Below are 20,415 nucleotides of genomic sequence, written 5' to 3' on the forward strand. Positions count from 1 at the left end.
TGGTGGCATAATTAACTTCAGGGCTGGAAAATTAGTGGCGCACTACTGACCTGTAATTGAAGTACAGAGAAGCATAATGTATCATCAACATATTAAATATAAGAAGTTTAGTGTTTATTGTTAACTCCACTTTGTCTGCTCTGTGCAGTTCAAGTGATTTTTTTATCCTTTTTATTGAAATCATCTCTAATATGTATTTTTTTCTGAATTTCTCTGATATAACAGCTCAATTCTAATTCTTCAGGTTAAAGGTCCTTTCTTCTTCTTTAAACAGTTATAACATGTATTTGTATCAGGCTACAAACTGTGCTGCTTTATGAACTTTGTCTTAAAAGCTGTTACTATACAACTTTAAAATAAGACTACCTTTATAAAGGGTTTATAAATGGTTTACAATTAGTTTATTAATGGTTACTAATTAGGTGATAAATGCCTTAAAAAACATTAATAATCAGTTATAACACATACGTAGAAAGGGCAACAATGACCTGTTGTTTGCTAAATAGTGAACCCACAGCCATCTATATTGTTGTCCTTTCTAATTATGTGTTATAACTGATTATTAACGTTATTAACCATTAATAAACTAATTGTAAACCATTTATAAACCCTTTATAAAGGTAGTCTTATTTTAAAGTGGTACCCATCTTAGAAAAAAAAGAGAGGGGGAAACAGTGTCGGCCCCTGAGGACTGTCGGCCCACCGGGCAAATGCCCGGAATGCCAGATTACCAGTCCAGCCCTGATTAACTTGCATTAAAAAATAATAATAACATGTTATTTATTCCAAATGAATCGAATGTGTTAATGTTTTAAATTTGACAGCCCTTATATAAATGCAAATTATACAATATGACACACCACTAGTAGTTATAGTAGTAGAAATAATGATATTAAAAATAACTATAAAAAGCTATATTTAAATATTTGTTTATTTAGCACCTTCCTAAAGCTCGTGGTTATAAAATCAGATATAATTCATTCATCATTTTTAGGTGTGCTGATATGTTGATGGTGATCTAAACCTACCGGTGTAATAGGCTGGAACTTTTATAGAATAAATGGTCTAAAAATCTCTAAGTGCAAATCAGCTCATCCATTTTACTGTAAACAAAACCCTTGTGCTGTGGTATTTATGTAGACACCTGTTTGTTACAGCGATACGCTGAATATCATGGTTCTCCAGCTCCCTGGAGAGCGAATTTCTGCATAGTTCAGAGATTCACCAGCTCAAACACCTGCTTCATCTGTTCATTTCCAGGTTTAGTTGCTGCTTTTTAAGCAGAGAAATCATGAAAGTGTGCTGGACACCTGCAGGGAACAAACGGAAGAGTACAGCTGTACTTTATGGACATTGCAGAACAAAAAAAACACACTATTTTTTTAAATGAATTTTTAAATGAGAATACATCTAAAAAAATAATTAATCAGAAAATACTAACAGCTAGAAAGGTAAAGTTTGTGCTAAGCTGTTTCTTTTAGAAGAGTATGAATAGTAGTTAAAGTGTTGTTGCTATGGTTTCCCAAGTGGTTCCTAGCTAAGGTGTTGGTAGGCAGTTGCTATGGCATCCCAAGAACTTGCTAGTTGGATGCTATATTGATGCTATGGCTTACCAAGTTATTGCTGTGCTGTTGCTATGGTTTCCCAAGTGGTTGCTTGCTAAGGGATTGGTAGGCAGTTGCTATGGCATCCCCGAAAGTTGCTAAGTGGAAGCTATGCTGTTGTTGTGGTTTACCAAAGAGTTGATAAGGTGTTGCTAAGTTATTGCTACAGTAGTCTAGACGGCCATCACTAAGTTATTACAAATGGTTGCTAAGGTATTCCTAGTAGCTTCTAAGTTGTTCATAATCTTAAGTGGTTTCTTAAAGGTTGTTAGGTTGTTAGGTTGTTAGGCGCATTTTACAAAAAAAACTTATTCAGAAAGAAGAAGAAAAGAAGAAGAAGTAGGAGAATAAGTAGAAGAAGAAGTAGGAGAAGAAGAAGAAGAAGAAGAAGAAGAAAAGAAGAAGTAGGAGAATAAGAAGAAGAAGAAGAAGAAGTAAGAAGAAGAAGAAGAAGAAGGAGGAGGAGGAGAAGAAGAAGAAGAAGTAGGAGGAGAAGAAGAAGAAGAAGAAGTAGGAGAAGAAGAAGAAGAAGAAGAAGAAGAAGGAGGAGGAGAAAATGATGATAAATAACAGTAATAATATACAAATATAAAAAATGCATGTGCCAAAAATTAAATGCAATTTTCTGGTAGCATCAGGGGAAATTATCTTCATCCAGGTTCTTTATCCTTTATGAATCAACCTAATCCACATTAAATATTGCTAAGCTAACCCCAGGCTGTAAGATACGGCCTCAGTGAGGACGCAGGGCAGGGGAGGGCAGAGCGGGAGCCTGTCTTCTATCAGATATCAATGCGAAGAAAACTGGCGCACATTGAAACACTAAGTTATTGTGCTGTGGAGTCCATAAATCTATACGAAAGGGCAGGGGGAGCTTATGGATTTCATTAATCACGGAGAGAGGCACCGACCCCCCCCCCCCCATGCATTCTTTGCCCACTTTACGCCAGACGTCAAAATTACAGCCATCTATCTGCAGTATTGGACTGACAACAACGACTCAAGCTGTTGTCAATTTCGAGTGGCATGCTCTTCTGTTCAATCTCTATCTCTACAATGTTACCTCATAAAAAAATTGATAAAATTGGGCTGGGGCAACTCATCCAAAGAAATCAGCGCCAGCAATTATGGAAACACCAGTATCAGGCTCTGTGGCAACTGGTTTTCTTGGTGCATGGGTTTTTAACGTGTGTTTTAATGGCGTGTGCTGGGAAATTTCAAGGCATTTGGGGGCATAATATCAGCCTGTTAAAGTGAAAGTTGCACTAGCTAGTTTGTCACTAGCATTGACTGCCAGAAAGGTAGAGTGCTAGCCTCTATTTTCGTCCATTTCAGTCAAAATAGTGGAAATCTAGGTTTACTGTAATAAACTTAAGAGCTTTACTCAAATAAATGGTTTACAGTTGCAAGAAAAAGTGTGTGAACCCTTTGGGATTATTTGGATTTTTGCATGAATTGCACACAAAAACTGTATGTTTGCATGGTTTTTATTGAACACAACATATTAACATTCACAGTGCAGGGTGAAAAAAGTATGTGAATCTTTGAATTGAATAATTGGTTGACCCACTTTTGGCAGCAAAAATCTCAAACAATCGTTTTCTTTAGTTGCAGATTAGACCTGCACAACAGTCAGGAGAAATTTTGGAGCATTGTTCTTCACTAAACTGTTTCAGTTTAGCTATAATATTCTTGGAATATTTGGTGTGAATTGATCGCTCTCTTGAGGTCATGATGCCACTGCATCTCAATTGGGTTGAGGAGGTCAGGACTCTCCAGAAGGCCCAGTATTTTCTTCAGTTTAAGCCATTCGGTTGTTGATTTATGTGATGATCTATGTTTTGGGTCGTTGTCCCGTTGCGTCATCCATCTTCTGTTGAGCTTCAGTTTTTCTGCATTTTTTTTTTTTATTTGGACAGCAGTGGCTTCCTCCGTGGTGTCCTCCCATGAACTTGTTGTACAGAGATTTCTGTAAGTCTTTAGCTGACACTCTAGGATTCTTTCTCACCTCATTGATCGTTCTGCGCTGTGCTCTTGCAGTCACCTTTACAGGACTTTACCATGCCTATGGTGAGTAGCATCAGTGCTGAACTCCATTTTCTCCATTTGTAGACCCTCTCTAATTGTCTTACCATGTCTGAAACATGAACTTCAAGGCTTTTAAAGATACTTTTGTAACCATTTATGCAACTTCATGCAAGTCAACAAATACTAACAGCTTTCTAAAAAGAAAAAAAAGCTTTTGTGCAAGGCATGATTCACATCTCCAGCAATGCTTTTCTTAACAACGGATTGGATGACATCATATAAAACCCTTGGATGCAACGGAATGTATCGCCATTACATTCTCACTGTCATCTTCTTGTTTGTTTTATGTTTTTTTCTTTAATTGGAGTAGTCTGCTTTTTGGAATTCATAATATAGCGACTGCCTGGATGCAATTCAGAAGTTAAATATGTTTTGGCTGACTTCTGGGCTCCAATTTAAATATGCAAAGACGTTTTTGTTAATCCCCAGCTTCCTTTCTTGTTTAAAAAAAGAGAGACACAGATACTCTCTCTGACTTGGTGGAAATATCACCGGGTCTAGAGAAGAGTGTTTGTTTACTGGCATCTAGGGAGTTCCCAGCAAAGCCATGTTGTTTCGCATTAATCTAACCCGGCGCTGTTTTTATGGGAAGTGATTCTGAAAGCTGTTCAAACAGACAGCTGAGCAATCCCTTCACCCCGTTTCTCCTAAAAAAAATAAAAAAAAAAGGCGGGAGAGATCACACTCTGCATTTAAAAAGAGAACCGGCAGCCTTGGCGGACGCACTGCTTCACTTCTCTCCTCCGCACAGACTCCACACACAGCTGTCTGTCTGGCCGGGGCTTCGATTTGCTCTTAAGGAGGTGTAAACCAAGCCAATTACAGCCGCTCCACGCCTGTGAACTGGTGGACATTGGTGTGAGGGATGGCAGGGAAGTGGGGAAGTGAGAACTGAGGGCATGTCTGCTGTTGTTTTCTGGGAGCTGAAGTGAGAGCAAACGTGAAGCTAAAGAGACTAGGGGGATAAAGACAATGGACAATGAAACTGAAACACCTGTCGTTTTAGTGTGGAATTTTAGGCTTCATGGCTAAATTGGACCAGCCTGGTGGCCAATCTTCATTAATTGCACATTATTGCACCAGTAAGAGCAGTAAAAATGTGAAGGTTCAACTAGCAGGGTAAGAGCACAGTTTTACTGCTCAAAATATTGCAATGCACACTATAACATTATGGGTGACATACCAGAGTTCAAAAGAGGACAAATTGTTGGTGCACGTCTTGCTGGCTGGTGCATCTGTGATGTATTTGTGATGTATCAAGAGCCACGGTATCCAGGGAAATGTCAGCATTAACCACCAAGAAGAACCAGCCACATCCAACAGGATTAACTGTGGACGCTGTAAGAGGAAGCTGTCTGAAAGGGATGTTCGGGTGCTAAGCCGGATTGTATCCAATAAAAAAACACAGCTCAAAAAACCATGGCTGATCAAATCAAGGCAGAATTCAATGTGCACCTCAACTCTCCTGTTTCTACCAGAACTGTCCGTCAGGACAATAAATTATTGTGTTTTCATTGACCAACCCCTGTATATGCTTAAGTAAAATGAACATAGTTTTTTTATTCTATAAACTACAGACAACATTTCTCCCAAATTCCAAATAAAAATATTGTCATTAAAGTTTTAAGAGTTCAGAAATCAATATTTGGTGGAATAACCCTGGTTTTTAATCACAGTTTTCATGTATCTTGGCATCATGTTCTCCTCTCTGCTTTTGGACAACTTTATGATGCTTTACTCCTGGTGCAAAAAATCAATCAGTTCAGCTTGGTGGTTTGATGACTTGTGATCATCCATCTTCCTCTTGATTACATTCCAGAGTTTTTCAATTTGGTAAAATTAAAGAACTTATCATTTTTAAGTACATACATATAAAAAACACTAGTGCTGTCAACGTTAAAGCGTTAACGCATGCAATCAAGTTTGAACCCAACCTCATATTAAATAAATGTATTACATTGTTATTGTTGATGATTATGGATTACAGCCAATGAAAACCCAAAAAATAGTGTCTCAGAAAAGTAGAATATTAGTAGAATATCTTTATATGAGACCAATTGGTACTTTTGGCAGTGTGGGCAGTGTGCCAAATCCTGCTGGAAAATGAAAGCCGCATCTCCATAAAACTTTAGCAGCAAAGGGAAGCTTAGCAAGTCATCTCAAATTGGCCAGGTAGAACCATATTTTTTTTCACAAAATGACATCTCAGATCTATTCGTTCTACACAAGGAATGTCAGGAATGAAAGTAACACACACTACCATACGTCACAACGCCTCGATCCATCACACACCCCGTTCTGCTCCAAGCAAGCTTACGTCCATCCCAACAGGCTTTAGAGGTAATTACACACAGGCTGTTATTAATCCTTCCTTACTGTGAAATACCATACAGTGATTTACAATGAGCGTGGAAGCCACCCATAATAGTGAGCGCATAAAGCGCCACAAGACGCCACAAGACGCCACAAGACGCTCAGCTGCAGCTGATCCAAAGGTGGAAGATTGCAGATGGTTTGAACAGGATAGCAGGATTATATCTGCATCAATTACTCCTACTTTTCCCGTCGCTTTGGTTTCACATCTCTCCCGAACTGTCAGAGGCGTTTTAATGGAGATGGAGTGCGTGTAGCTCTCGACATCAGCTTTCACCAGGAGAGGGAAACCATAGAGTATCAATCCACCATGGCATTTACAACATTGCATCAGGGTGGAGGTGTTAACCTCTCGCTTCGTGATAAATTAAAAATCTATAAAAAAATGATTTTCACACCAGCTGGACTGGTACTAATGGCATTTGGTAATAGTTATAGTATTTTCTGACAAATGACAGAAATGGACAGTAGGAGCAGAATGCACTATATATATCCACACTAAAGCAATTAAAGCAAACGCATTAAAAATATATAATATTTATACACTATAGGTCAAAGGGTCAATGAGCTTTCAAAACAAATTTTGTGTTATATACTATAATTAGTGCTAAAGTTCTTCAAACCAATGAAATGACAAGGGTGCTCAAATTTATGCAGCTTAATGCTGCCTAATTTAGTTAAAATAATTATTGCACACTTTCTATAAATGCAAATCGTTGGCTATATACAGTATTTAACTGAAATTTCTGACCATAAAAAAAAATAATAATGATTTATAAAGAAAAATCATAAACAAAAAATTAAAAGGGCTGCCCAAACTTTTTTATATCACTGGATAAGAAAGAAATGGGCAGCCTAATTTTAGCAAATCCAGGAAGAGGTTGGGAAATAAGAATGGTAGCAATGCTAAGGCTAAGGCTAAGGGTAAGATAGCAATGCTGGGTGAGTCTAATGCTGTCATAGTAATGCTAACCTTAAAGTAAGTAAAGTGATGCTAAGTGTAGCTGGTGGCCAATGCAGTAGTAGAAGGTTGGAACAGCTTAATTCTAGAGTGGACTGTGCACTGTGGACTATGGGCTGGATTAGCATGGCTGAATATGTGGCAACCCCAAACTATGAACTGTAAACTAATGCCAGGCGGACACTGTGCGATTTTAGCCCGATTTTAAGCCCGATCCGGTCGGATGCGACTGAATTTCATGATCGGGCCGAATTTTAGCTTGATCGTGAGTCGTTTGTCGTGCAGTGTGAGAGGGGAAGCGATGTCCGATTAATTGCCCATACGAGCTGCGAATGAGCAGTCGGACGCGACCAGGGATTTCTGACATGCCAGAAATTTTGGTCGCTTGTCTCACAGTGTGAGCTGTTTTGCGGGCCGATTTCTTAACGTCACGACCTGTTTTCCCAAAATTCACTGCAAATATACCCATAAACCCCATGCGACAGATCGAGGATGTCAACAATGGCGCAAAGGCAACGCGTTGTATGGACCGAAGACCTGGAGACCAGTCTAGTGGAGCTTTGGCAGCAGCATTCGTGCCTCTACGATCTTTCGTCATCTTCCTACCATGACAGACAGGCACGTGAAAAACGTTGGCAAGAGATAGCCGGAGTCCTGCAGTTGCCTGGTAAGTTTCGTTTAGTTTAGCTTTGCTATGCAAGCTAGTTAGGTGGTTTGATGGTGCTTTCACTTGTTTTTCAGCAAAATGCTTTGTGTGTGTGTGTGTGTGTGTGTGTGTGTGTGTGTGTGTGTGTGTGATTCAAATTGAGCTGGTCAAGATTGAGTGTTTGTGTTATGTGGACAAAGATAAATACATTGTATGAAAAACAAGCTTCATATATTAATGTGTGATTAATAAGGATGTGATCTTTTTCTATTTTATTTTTACCAGCCAATGAAGTGAAAACCAGAGCAGCTTCTTTTAGAACCCAATATGGAAAGCTTCTCAAACCTAAACCTAGTGGCAGTGGTCAGAAACCTCTAACATCAAAACAACAATGGATTCTCACTCATCTAGACTTTCTGAAGCCCCATGTGACGCACAGAACCACAGCCACAACACTGGCAGTAAGTGATTGATATCATATAAATTAACATATAAATTAAACAAAAATCCAACAGTCTGAGACTACATCAAAAAATTGTTGTTTTAATTTAAATGTGAGAATAAGCAACACTATTTAGAATAAAATTCTTGGTGATTTTTATATTAAGTTAATTTGAGCTACAGGGCCCTATCGTCCACCCCGCGCAAGGTGTGCAGTCTATTTTTACGCCTTGTGCACTCGTCCTCAAAAATAGCAATGGACTTTCGGAATATATTAAGGCCATGGGCGTGGTGGTCTGGAAATGAGGTGTGTTCAGGTAAATTCCTGGCGTGTTTTTATCTTGGCGGCGAAAAACCGATCCGGTGAAACGACATCTAAATTCAACAGTCACTCACGCAGTCTAAACGATCACCCTGTGACCCGCGCTCCAAAATACCCCATTCCTTACCACAGAAAAATACACCTTACCCACAGCCTTCAGCAATCAACTATAAAAATAAAATATACTTAATCTGCACAGTAGCTATAAATTATTATTAGTCATATTTATTTCTGTCAGTTATAAGTATTTATATTTATGTTCGGTACACAGACTTATAGCTTAATATAGCAGACACAGGCATTCTGCTGTTTAAGAATTTCAAGAGATGCTTATTCTCAGTCAATAGCTGGAGTTTTTGAAAAGAAAAATTAAAAGAGAAAATAACTTTGACAAACATAAATTTATTTTATTTCACTTTTCTATTATATCTGAAAAATAAAGCACATTGTCAGCGTCTGGTGCTGCCCGTCAATTATATAAAACTTAAAACATGCACAGAAATATAAAGCTATATTTTATAATTCGTTTCTTTTCGCCAGGTCAAATTTATTAAAATTATAAATATATTAATTTAATAATTAAAATCTCATCCAGTGCTCCAGAATATTAGCCACGCAAAGCCAGCTTAGCGCAGCGCGTGGCATTGCGCGCGGCATTGCGCGCAGAATAACCTCTGTCTTCTAAAATAAACATTTTAATAAATAAGGTCGGAGAAGTGTATTAAAATTAATGCTATTAAACTTACTAAAGCTAATAAATGTACTGATAATTAATCAAGATAAATCGGACAAAATGCGCTGCGCCTCTCTCTCGCAGCGCGGAGCTGAATTCAGCGCGAGGCTACAGATAATAGAAAACTCAGTTCAGTTGAATAAAAATAATGCCATCAAAGCCGTCTACACTAAGATTTCCTTGTGATTTAGGCCAAGCATAAAGTAACATTTGATTAATTTAATCAACTGAGATATTAAGTCGGAGAAACGCTGTAGTGCATTGGTAGACAAATAATAAAAAATTATTTCATAATTACGACATAATTCATAAAAACGAAATAGTTTGTTGTAATTACAATATGTTTATTTCATAACACAAAGAAATAAATTAAATAAATAATTTATAAATAATTTTAAAACAAACTCCAGAATCATTGTTTCTGACAAATGTTCGTGTTGCTGTTTTTTCTTTTTGCGTCCCCCTCCAGTGCAACCGAAGCCCACGAAGAAGTCGGGGCACACAAAGTTCGGCTCCTGGTCCGTTTTTTTAATTTCCCATTTTTGGAGGAATCTATCTCATCATAGGCTTTTGCACAAAGTTACAGGGTTTATTCCAGCTCAAGTGGGCTAATAAACAGAAATTAATAGATGCATGTTCACTAGGGGTCTCAGACGTTTGGACACCACTGTGTCTGTATAGCTGTAAATATAAAGAAAGTAATCAGCACATCTTCATATTGTATATGTGATTTAACACAGCTTGACACTGTGGAGTGTGAGGACATCGAAGGTATAGAGGAGGAGCAGGAGGAGGATGCAGACATAACTGTTGACTGTGTCAGTTCTCCAGAGATGGCAACAAGAAAAGGAGATCCAACAGCACCTAGGTCATTCCTGCAGTCACCCATTACCTCTACATCTGGAACCCCTTCACCTGGGACCCCTTTATCAGCATCAGGCCAGTCCTCTAGATGTTCAACCCCTTTTCCAGAGGGAGAAACATCATTATCTGCATCTACATTATGTGTTGAAGATGGTTCAAAAATACCCCGCACCAGCAAGACCAAGGTCAGGTCCTCTGATACAACCAACATTGAACTTTTAAAGATGTCTCTTTTGAAACAGATTCAGTGTACCCTTTCTTCAGCTGATAACAGTGAGGATGTATTTGGTCAACAAGTGGCAAGTGAGCTGAAAAAAATACAAAATTCAGCTGTTCAATTAAGAGTTCGGAGAAGCATTATGAATATGCTTTATGATGCCCAAGAGGAAGAACAGGCAAGAAAACATGGGCACAACAGTCAGTTCCCACCATTTTCAGCACCACATGCAGCTCCACCAATTTATGGCCACTATACACCCATTGGTATCTCAGTGCCAAGTTCACCCTTTCACACTCAGCACAGCCTCCAGTCTCAGTCTCAAAGCCTTCAGCCTCAACCCCCGTCCTTCTTACAGATGATGAATACTGATGATACAGATACCAGTCTGTAATTAAGATGTTGCTCAAACCCCTCTACCACTGACTGTTTTCCACTGAAGTTCTGTAGTCAGTGCTTGAGTGCCTAGGAAATTTCTCCTGAGAGGTTCATATCCCGAGTTAATAATTTCTGTTATTTCTGTTTCTTTTTTTTTTTTTGAGTGAACTGTTTACAAAGTGTTAACAGAGAGTTAACAGAGAGATGTGTACAAAGAACTTGACTTTCAAGGTCACTGTATTTTATTTAAAATTAAAAAGCCATTTTTTTTGAAGAAACAAAAGGAGTATTCACTTTGAAGTTAACTGAGTTGATAGTAAATATTTTATGTTCACTGTTTACTGATTACAAAATAAAATGAGTGAAACATTAATGTATGCCTCCTTAATAAAGAGCAAAGCATAAGAAATAATTTGTAAATTATTGTTTTCTGAGAACACAGGAACCAAAGGCAAGAACCAAAATATACACAATGTACAATCTATGTCTACAGGAAAAAAAAATTACAACACTGTTCTGCTGAGCAGCTGATTTTAGTAGTAGTAGTAGAATTTTAATAGTACCCAGATGGCCTTCAACAGTTAAGGCCTCTTTCTAGCCAATAAGTTACACCATACTGTCTTGCCATGAAATACTCCCAGCAGGTGAAACAAAGTACTGACAAAGTGCATCCCTTTGCTGCTTTGCTGCAACAGAAGGGTTTCTTGCTCTCCCCATGGATGCAGGCTGGAGTACACCTTCTCTCCTCCATGCCCCTTCTACAAGTTGATGGTTTGCGTCTTCTGCATCCACATAAGCAGGTGGCACATATGCTTCAGATCTTCTTTGTCGCAAAAAGTTGTGCAGGCACAGACAAGCAAGGGTAATTGTCACCACCTTGTTGGGCTCGAGACAAATCGTAGATCTGAAGACCCGGAAGCGATTTGCCAGTATTCCAAATGCGTTTTCTACCACACGCCTGGCCCTGGAAAGGCGGTAGTTGTAGATCCTTTGATCTTTGTTCATACTCCTAAAGGGATAAGGCTTCATGAGATCGGGTCGGAGTGGGTAGGCCTCATCACCAATGAACATGTATGGCATTGTGATATTGCTGTTGGGCAGTGGCTCCTCAGGGGGTGCATGAAGAAGGCCTCTGTCCATGGCAACCCTTAGATCTGAGTGTGCAAACACTCCACCATCTGAAATTCTGCCCTGGGTGCCAACACATGCATACACAAATTTGTAGTGGGCATCAACAACAGCCATAAGCGTGATTGAAAACCTTGACTTATAGTTGTAGAACATGCTCCCACTCTTGGCAGGTGGCTGTATGGAAATATGTTTCCCATCCACTGCTCCCAGACAGTGTGGAAACTGCCACTTCTCAAGAAAATCCTTAGCAATGTCCCTCCACTCTGATTCTGTCGTTGGTGTCTTTGAAACACAAATCAGATCAAGACAGAGTTAATTGATAACTGCAAATATATATATTTCAGCATTCAAGTGTTAATTACAATTACAGGTTTTACAGCTATCTTTTTATTGGTACACTCTGATATTTGTGTAATGTAAATTACATGTACCAATTATCATGTTATCATTAATACCTCACTCAGAAAAAAGGTACAAAACTATCACTGAGGTGGTACCCTCAAAGGTATGTTTTTTAAATAATTGCACTATTATTCAATACAGTTACATATATTTTAAATCTGTATTGTCTCCACGCATACCGCCATGACTAGACTAAATTATTTATATGAAATTTATTTATAAGATACTGAAGCACAAGCATGAGGTGAATTACAAATCTGTGATGCACACACCCACAAAGAATAAACAAAGATATTTACATTTTCTACTAAGGGGCTTTAGGAAATTTCTGGGTCTGTTACCTTCAGATAATCCTCTTTTAGTACAGAGTGTAGGGCAGCACAGGTCTCCATGACAATTTTGCTCAGCGTAGTGCTTCCAATGCGATACTGGAAGCCTAATGATTTGAATGTCTCACCTGTTGAAGTAAATACTGCTTTTAGTAAACTTTACACATTGATAAATCTATGACAGATCAGACAAAGACCTTCATGATATGGTAAGTCTACTAAGAGCTTTTACTTTAAATGAATTAGGGCATTTACATTTTATATCTACTTACATCAAGGAAAATATTTGTAAACTGTCATATACAACCATTCAGAACATGACTGAGTGTAGGGTGCATATTAACCTGTAGCCAAGAACCGTAATGTGACAGAAAGCCTTTCTTTTGCCGTGATGGCCTTTCTCATGTGGGTATCTTGTTTCTGGATATGAGGAGTAACTTTTTCAAGGAGATAGCTGAAGTCCTCAAATGACATGCGCAACAGGTCACGAAAACCCTTCATATCATCCATCTACATATAATAATATAAAAGAGGAAAAGCAGTATTGTAGATTTCATAGACCGTTACATACTGATATAGGACATTTATTGAATCAGCAGACAAAATCCAAGTCACTGATACACATAGCGAGTGGACAATGCTTCAGACACTCCTAAACACTCATACACTGAAGTAGCATCAGAGGTCTGCACTCGTCAGATTATCTTGCGGCGCGGGACAGAACGAGCGGGACCACATTACAGAGGTCCCGCTTCCGCAAATGAATAAATAGTTAAGAAATAATCACGCAATGATTCCCATGCATAACGAACAGAAAACAACTCAATCAGTAAGAAAGCAATGAACTATTTCATTTTGTAATTTTGCTACAGAAATCAATAATATCGGTCTGCAGATATATGCCAGCAGATTCACGCCAGCAACCAAAGCTGCAAAAAAGGAGGCCGAAATCGCACAGTGTCCGCCTGGCTTTAATAGCCAATGCAAGCAACAAAAAACCCTCAAGAAAAATCTCAACGCGGAGGATGGACCGACACACACACACACACACACACACACTGACGGCATGTGTTTGGACTGTGGTAAGAAACTGGACAGCAGTATTCAGTGCTAAATTGCTGTTTTAGTAAATAGTAAATTTGAAGCACTAAATTTAATTAATTCAATTCATATTAGGACTGCGGGCGGGAGCGCGGCAGGATTGTGTAGTGGCGGGCGGGCGCTGGATTAAACCCAGCTATTTTTGGCGGGAGCGGGCGGTTAACGGGACAAAAACATGCGGGAGCGGGTTTAAAAAAGCAGCCCCGCGCAGACCTCTACAGCATACCTCTAACTCCTTCTGCAAAACGGACAACCCGTAGAGTCCACGTCGCCTCAGCCACCTGCGAGTCCATTTGCGTCTCTTCTGTGGACTTTCAGCGCACAACAGGGCACAAATAAGCAAAGATACGCGCTTTCTTTTGCAAGGCGACATGTTGTTATGAAGCGAGAGTTTGTACGCAAAGAAAGCTCCGCCTACGGGCTGCGTAGACGTGCAGTAAGCTCCGCCTACGGGCTGCGTTTAGACGTGCAGTGTAAGCCCCCCCGTCGCAGCAGGTCAGTCGGACCGTACAGTGTGTGCAGATGAATCGCAGGCGTTGTTCATACACGACAAACGATTCAAACGTGCAGTGTGAGCTCTCCAGAACGCATCCGATTAAAAAAATCGCACAGTGTCCGCCTGGCTTAAGTACTGTAATTCAGCCTGTGCATGGTGCTTCCTATCCCATGGTGCACCACTGGCTCGCTCTACAAGCAGAACAATGGATTATATGGTTAAAGTGTTAATTACAGTTAATAAATTTATACGAAAGTGCATGGGTATTGATTGTTTTGCTGTGTTTTGTAATGTTGCAGGTTTCAGTGGGTTGAGACGTAATTGTTCTTTGACCTGCTATACCTTCTTAGTGCTGTAAAAAAAAGCAGTGAGCCCTTATTAAAGAGCTTCTTTAATTTTCTTATTTTTTTTAATCATTTTAAATGTCTAGTTGTGTCTCTAATATGAATAAATGTCATGTGAGCTATTTTTTGTAAAAAAAAAAAAGTGCTCAGGTGTTTCTATTTAGCCCTTTAGCTTTAGATCACTGAATTAGAAGTGGTCTCTGAAGAAAGACAGGGATTTGGCTCTTGCTCATGAATATTCATACATGCAAACATATCGCCTCTGATTGGCTAACAGCACTCCAGCCAGAGAATGCGACCTGCTGTCTTCCCCCACAGTCAAGTTTACAGCTCTAAAGCTCAAAGGACAAAATGTTTTTAGAGATACAGCCTTAGTTATAAAGATATAGCACTGAGTGCTATGTAAAGTGAACCTTTAAACTTCACAAATAACCTAAGGATAAGCCGACTAATTCGGTGCTTGGGCAGTTTCAACACGTCGAAGTTCCAGAGTCTGCTTTATATCATAAAATCCGCCCACTTTGACCGGTATTCTGTTGAGTTGAGCTGCCTTGTCAAGCTGTGCTTCCCTAGTGTTTATATTTAAGGTCTCGATAAAACACAGAATCAACTGGAGATCCAATTTAAACCTACACAGTTACTTACACTAGATAACTAATGCTAACTAGCTCTGCAAAAAAGAAGCTGTAAACAGAGTAAACAGAACTGTTAGCTACTTCTCAGATGTAGTTTCTTATGTTGTAGCCAAGGTTTAACACCACCTGTAGGCAGTCCTGAGCCAAGTTGGGCGAGGCCATGAATTAACTGGTTGATGTAGACACCCTAACATCTCACTGATCAACTCGTATTTCTGAGGCTGAGGAACAGTTTCATGCAGTATGCAGCATTATATACAACTCAGAGAGACCTATAGTATTATACAAAGAACAAAAAAAAAGTGGATTTTAATGGAATGAGACCTTTAAAAAAAAGAGCAATGCTGCCTTGTGTGGATGTTTTTAGTTTTTTTGGGACGGGAAAAAGGAGGCTGGCCCTTAGGTGTTTTTTTAATATAGTCCAATTTTATCCTCATTTAATAAAAGTTTGGATACCCCTGTGCCAGGCAGCCTGGCAATAACTCACCACTCAAGTGGGAACAGAAACTTGGTAATAAGAAGCCAATTCCAGCTTCGTCATCATCTGCAACACTTACATGCACTCTCACAAGCCTACTCACCGCGATCTCAAACACAGCTATTAATAAGTGTAAGTCTGTATAGGCTTCAGACAGAGTAGCTAACCTTTACTAGCAGCTTCCTAGTCCAGCTCTTCAGCTTCATCGCATTTTCAGCTAAGGCTAATTAACTAAAACTCTGTATATTGCGACACCGTGGCAAAGGCCATGTTTTAAAAGGGCAGCCAATAATAGCAAGCCGAAACACAGCAGCATTACTGAGAGAAATGCACAGTAAATCTTTTCTTAGCTACATTTATTCATACACATTTATGCAAACTTACCAAGACATGGACGTCCACCTAAACTGACAGAACGAGCAAGGAGAGCACCTGGGAAGAGAAGCTAAAGCTAAAGAGGCCAATGGTCACTCTGGAGGAGCTGCAGAAATCCATAGCTCAGGTGGGAAAATACACTCAAATAATTCAAGTAAATCTTTAAATATGCAAAGCTGGTAGAGGCATACCCCAAAACACTTGCAGCTATGATTGCAGCAAAAAAATAAATAAATAAATAAATAAATGCAGGAAACTATGAGACCACTTCAAAATGATAGGTCTATTTGATTTTACTATTTATAGATATATGCTTGAGTAAAATGAACGTAGTTCATGTCAAAACCACTGGCAATGAAAAAGAGTATACCCCTAGAAAACCTCTGGATGCTTGAATTGTTGCACCAGGAGGGGCATACGGTCATGCAAAAGCAGTGTGAAAGACTGGTGGAGGAGAGCAGCATACCAAGATGCATGAAAGCCGTGATTAAGAATCCAGGTTTTTCCACCAAATATTGATTTCTGATCTCTTTAAACCATTAATATTGCTGTTTCTAAATACGTATACACTTTTTTCTTTGCATTATTTAAGTTCTGAAAACGGTGCATTTTTTTTTTCTTATTTTGACCATTTCTCTTTTACTGCTATGTTTTAATTTGGAATTTGGGAGAAATGTTGTCAGTAGTTTATAGAATGAAAAAAAAAAAACTATGTTCATTTTACTCAAACATGTAATGTAATGTGTTGCGTTATTTTGAGTTATATTTTTAATATTATTTGAATATTTTCAAAAATGTAATGGGCGAACTTACTGTTGTGAGATACTGTATCTTATATATAGGTTTTTTTGACTGGTGACAAAGTTATAGGCCATAAGAACAAGTTACTATTTATTGTACTGTAAAGTTTCCCCCTCCGACTATAAGAAGGGAAGCAGGCACATTTTTATTTAATAAGAACCAAAAACACAACTCAACCTTTCCTTTAAAAAGTAAACATGCTGTGTCCCAACTTTTCCTGCCGAAAAGGTAAAAACACCGCCTTTCATAACCGTATAAACCCCCATTTTCCTTTTTTTTTTTTTTTACCGCACAGGTCTACATGTATAAACTACAAAAATCTGAATGTTGATGTCTGTATATATGGCTTGTCTGTGGTTGCCTGCACTTCATCTAGTGTGATGGATGAGGTGAGGTCATAACTGCTGAGGGGTGAAGTGGATTATGGGAATTAGGAAGCCCACAGCTTGCCATTAGACGCTTATTACAGAATGAGTGGAGCTCATTTACCCATTTCAGCAGAACGAAGGGAGTCCCTGTAGTTTCTCAACCAAAACACACACACACACACACACACACACACACACTTGCACACATAATGAAGATTTCACTAGCTCTGGAAAACCTGACTTTGCTAAAAAATATATATATAAAATATAAAGAATATATTGTATGTATGATTTTAGACTATCTGTCTGTGCACTCTTGATTAAATGTGTAGGAAAGCACATTTTAATGACATAATATATAATATATGTTGTAGTAGGGCTGTACAACATGTCAATATATGAGTACTAAATATAAAAACTGAGTGTTAGTTAGAGTAATATTAGCTAACATGCTAAATGCTAAGATAAGATAAAGTAAGATAATCCTTTAATAATCCCACAATGGGGAAATTTGCAATGTTACAGCAGCACAGGAGAAAGGACAGAGAAACAGGAGGTCAGGAAAATATATCAACAAATAATAATACACCTAAATATACAAAAGATTACAGGAAATATATAGAAATACAAAAATATATATATACATCTATTGCAGCTAAGATAAGATGAGTGGACACATGATTATTGTAGTGGGTGACCAGTATTAGCATTGTGAATAACAGTGAATAAATAACAAATAAATAGTAGATGAAAAGGTGAGAAAATATTGCACGTTAAACATATTGTACAAATGGTGATAAAGAGATCACAGTGATAACAGCACAGGCTGATAACAGTAGCTAACAGGCTAACTACTAAAAGCACAGCATGGGCTGATAACTGTAGCTAACAGGCTAACTACTAAAAGCACAGCATGGGCAGATAACTGTAGCTAACAGGCTAACTACTAACAGCACAGCACGGACTGATAACTGTAGCTACCAGGCTAACTGCTAAAAGCACAGCAAAGACTGATAACAGTAGCTAACAGGCTAACTACTAACAGCACAGCACTGGCTGATAACAGTAGCTAACAGGCTAACTACTAACATCACAGCACTGGCTGATAACAGTAGCTAACAGGCTAACTGCTAACAGCACAACAAAGACTGATAACATTAGCTAACAGGCTAACTACTAACAGCACAGCACTGGCTGATAACAGTAGCTAGCAGGTTAACTACTAACATCACAGCACTGGCTGATAACAGTAGCTAACAGGCTAACTGCTAAAAGCACAGCAAAGAGTGATAACATTAGCTAACAGTCTAACTACTAACACCACAGCACTGGCTGATAACAGTAGCTAACAGTCTAACTACTAACAGCACAGCACTGGCTGATAACAGTAGCTAACAGGCTAACTACTAACAGCACAGCACTGGCAAATAACAGTAGCTGACAAGCTAACTGCTAACAGCACAACAAAGACTGATAACATTAGCTAACAGGCTAACTGCTAAATGCACAGCAAAGACTGATATCATTAGCTAACAGAATAAACGCTAAAAGCACAGCACTGGCTGATAACAGTAGCTAACAGGCTAACTGCTAAAAGCACAGCAAAGACTGATAACATTAGCTAACAGTCTAACTACTAACAGCACAGCACGGCCTGATAACAGTAGCTAACAGGCTAACTGCTAAAAGCACAGCACTGGCTGATAACTGTAGCTAACAGGCTAACTGCTAACATCACAGCACAGGCTGATAACATTAGCTAACAGGCTAACTACTAAAGGCACAACAAAGACTGATAACTTTAGCTAATAGATTGTCTGCTAAAAGCACAGCAAAGACTGATAACAGTAGCTAACAGGCTAACTGCTAAAAGCACAGCACAGGCTGATAACTTTAGCTAACAGGCTAATTGATAAAAGCACAGCACTGGCTGATAACAGTAGCTAACAGGCTAACTACTAAAAGCACAACAAAGACTAATAACTTTAGCTAACAAGCTAACTGCTAAAAGCACAACAAAGTGTAATAATGTTAGCTTACAGGCTAACCGCTTACAGGACAACAAAAAAACAATACAAAAACAGGAGCTAACAGGCTAACCGCTAAAAGCACAGCAAAGATCAATAACATTAGCTAACAGAATAGACTGTTTTTCAGCTAAATGATGATCAAATCACACGTTTAGAAGATAAAAACAAACCTCTGCAGAGTTGAGTGATCTATGGACAGTTTTGAGGAACATCCTGCTGAATCTTTTGCCTGAATTTACAACTTGGGTGCATCTATTTTTTTTTTCCCCACCTGTTTTCAAAATGCTACATCAAATTAAGTGAACACACCAATCTTGTGGTCATCTTAAATGCACTTAAATTAATGAATGAATAATCAATAATTTACAAAAAGAAAATATGCGCTGAATTTACAGAAAGTGTGCTATATTGCAATACACATCATGATCAGGATATACATTTTTGGTCATATCACACAACCATACCATATAGTAACTTATTATTATATTATTTTGTAGTCTTCGGGAAAGTTAATTTCAGCTACAAATCATACTGATGACCGGTGTGTTTGAAGATCTAAATCCAGTGAGCTTGCTTGTGTTCCCATAATATTAATTAAATTCTATTATCAGTGTAAAAATGCAGATTACGCATTCCTGATGCTGCAATTTAATTAATTTGTAGTGTCGTCCAGGAGTGAATTATCTGCAACCGAACGTGTGTGTGGTTATCACTGGTAAAAGCAATTTAGATCTTATCTTTATCTGTGAGACCGGAACCCACGTATGAAAAATGAGGTTTAAGCAAAGGACATGTGAAGCTAATTTGAGTGTTCATACTGTGAAAATTGGAGGTAGCAGTTTAATGTCTTAGAATGATTGTTTATGAATATGATCATCTAAAATTGACATTCGAACCATTTGGTAAATAAATATTAAAATCACTACATTATAACCAGTTACATGATCCAGCGAAATATAAAAGATATTGAAGGGTATTAAAGGTATAAAAGCTATAGAAGGTATTGAAAGTAGTGAAGATATAGAATATATAGACGGTATTGAAGGTATTGATGATAGAGAAGATATAGAAGATTTAGAAGATATAGAAGTTATTAAAGATATAAAAGGTATATCATGTATAGACAATATAGAGGGTATAAAGATATAGACGCTATTGAAGGTATTGAAGATATAGAAGATATAGACGGTATTGAAGGTACTGAAGATGTATAATATATAGACGGTATTGAAGATATATAATATATAGACGGTATTGACGATATAGACAGTATTGAAGGTATTTAAGATATAGAAGGT

The 20,415-nt window shown here is 38.4% G+C and overlaps 2 protein-coding genes across 2 annotated transcripts; one reads left to right on the forward strand and one right to left on the reverse strand.

The window, feature by feature from the left end:
• The first annotated feature begins 7,201 nt into the window (after positions 1-7,201).
• On the forward strand, positions 7,202-10,989 carry LOC125806764 (uncharacterized). The gene is made up of 3 exons (XM_049486478.1): positions 7,202-7,693; positions 7,958-8,133; positions 9,909-10,989. Exons 1-3 carry the CDS (start codon positions 7,519-7,521, stop codon positions 10,641-10,643), a joined length of 1,086 nt encoding a protein of 361 aa, XP_049342435.1. The 5' UTR covers positions 7,202-7,518; the 3' UTR covers positions 10,644-10,989.
• A 132-nt stretch (positions 10,990-11,121) lies between these two features.
• On the reverse strand, positions 11,122-12,641 carry LOC125806765 (uncharacterized). Its single transcript, XM_049486479.1, has 2 exons — positions 12,502-12,641; positions 11,122-12,040 (listed from the first exon to the last, which is right to left on the reverse strand). Exons 1-2 carry the CDS (start codon positions 12,550-12,552, stop codon positions 11,234-11,236), a joined length of 858 nt encoding a protein of 285 aa, XP_049342436.1. The 5' UTR covers positions 12,553-12,641; the 3' UTR covers positions 11,122-11,233.
• Positions 12,642-20,415: the final 7,774 nt, after the last annotated feature.

The sequence above is a fragment of the Astyanax mexicanus genome, chromosome 13, assembly GCF_023375975.1.
Source record: "Astyanax mexicanus isolate ESR-SI-001 chromosome 13, AstMex3_surface, whole genome shotgun sequence".
Classification (NCBI taxonomy): Eukaryota; Metazoa; Chordata; class Actinopteri; order Characiformes; family Acestrorhamphidae; genus Astyanax; species Astyanax mexicanus.

What these genes read in the sequence shown, in the direction of transcription:
- LOC125806764 (XM_049486478.1), top strand. Translation starts at nt 7,519, where the DNA reads ATGTCAACAATGGCGCAAAGGCAACGCGTTGTATGGACCGAAGACCTG. An exon ending in CGGAGTCCTGCAGTTGCCTG is followed by an intron (nt 7,694 to 7,957) that starts GTAAGTTTCGTT and finishes TATTTTTACCAG; the next exon opens with CCAATGAAGTGAAAACCAGA. An exon ending in CCACAGCCACAACACTGGCA is followed by an intron (nt 8,134 to 9,908) that starts GTAAGTGATTGA and finishes GATTTAACACAG; the next exon opens with CTTGACACTGTGGAGTGTGA.
- LOC125806765 (XM_049486479.1), bottom strand. Translation starts at nt 12,552, where the DNA reads ATGGAGACCTGTGCTGCCCTACACTCTGTACTAAAAGAGGATTATCTG. An exon ending in TAAAAGAGGATTATCTGAAG is followed by an intron (nt 12,041 to 12,501) that starts GTAACAGACCCA and finishes TGTGTTTCAAAG; the next exon opens with ACACCAACGACAGAATCAGA.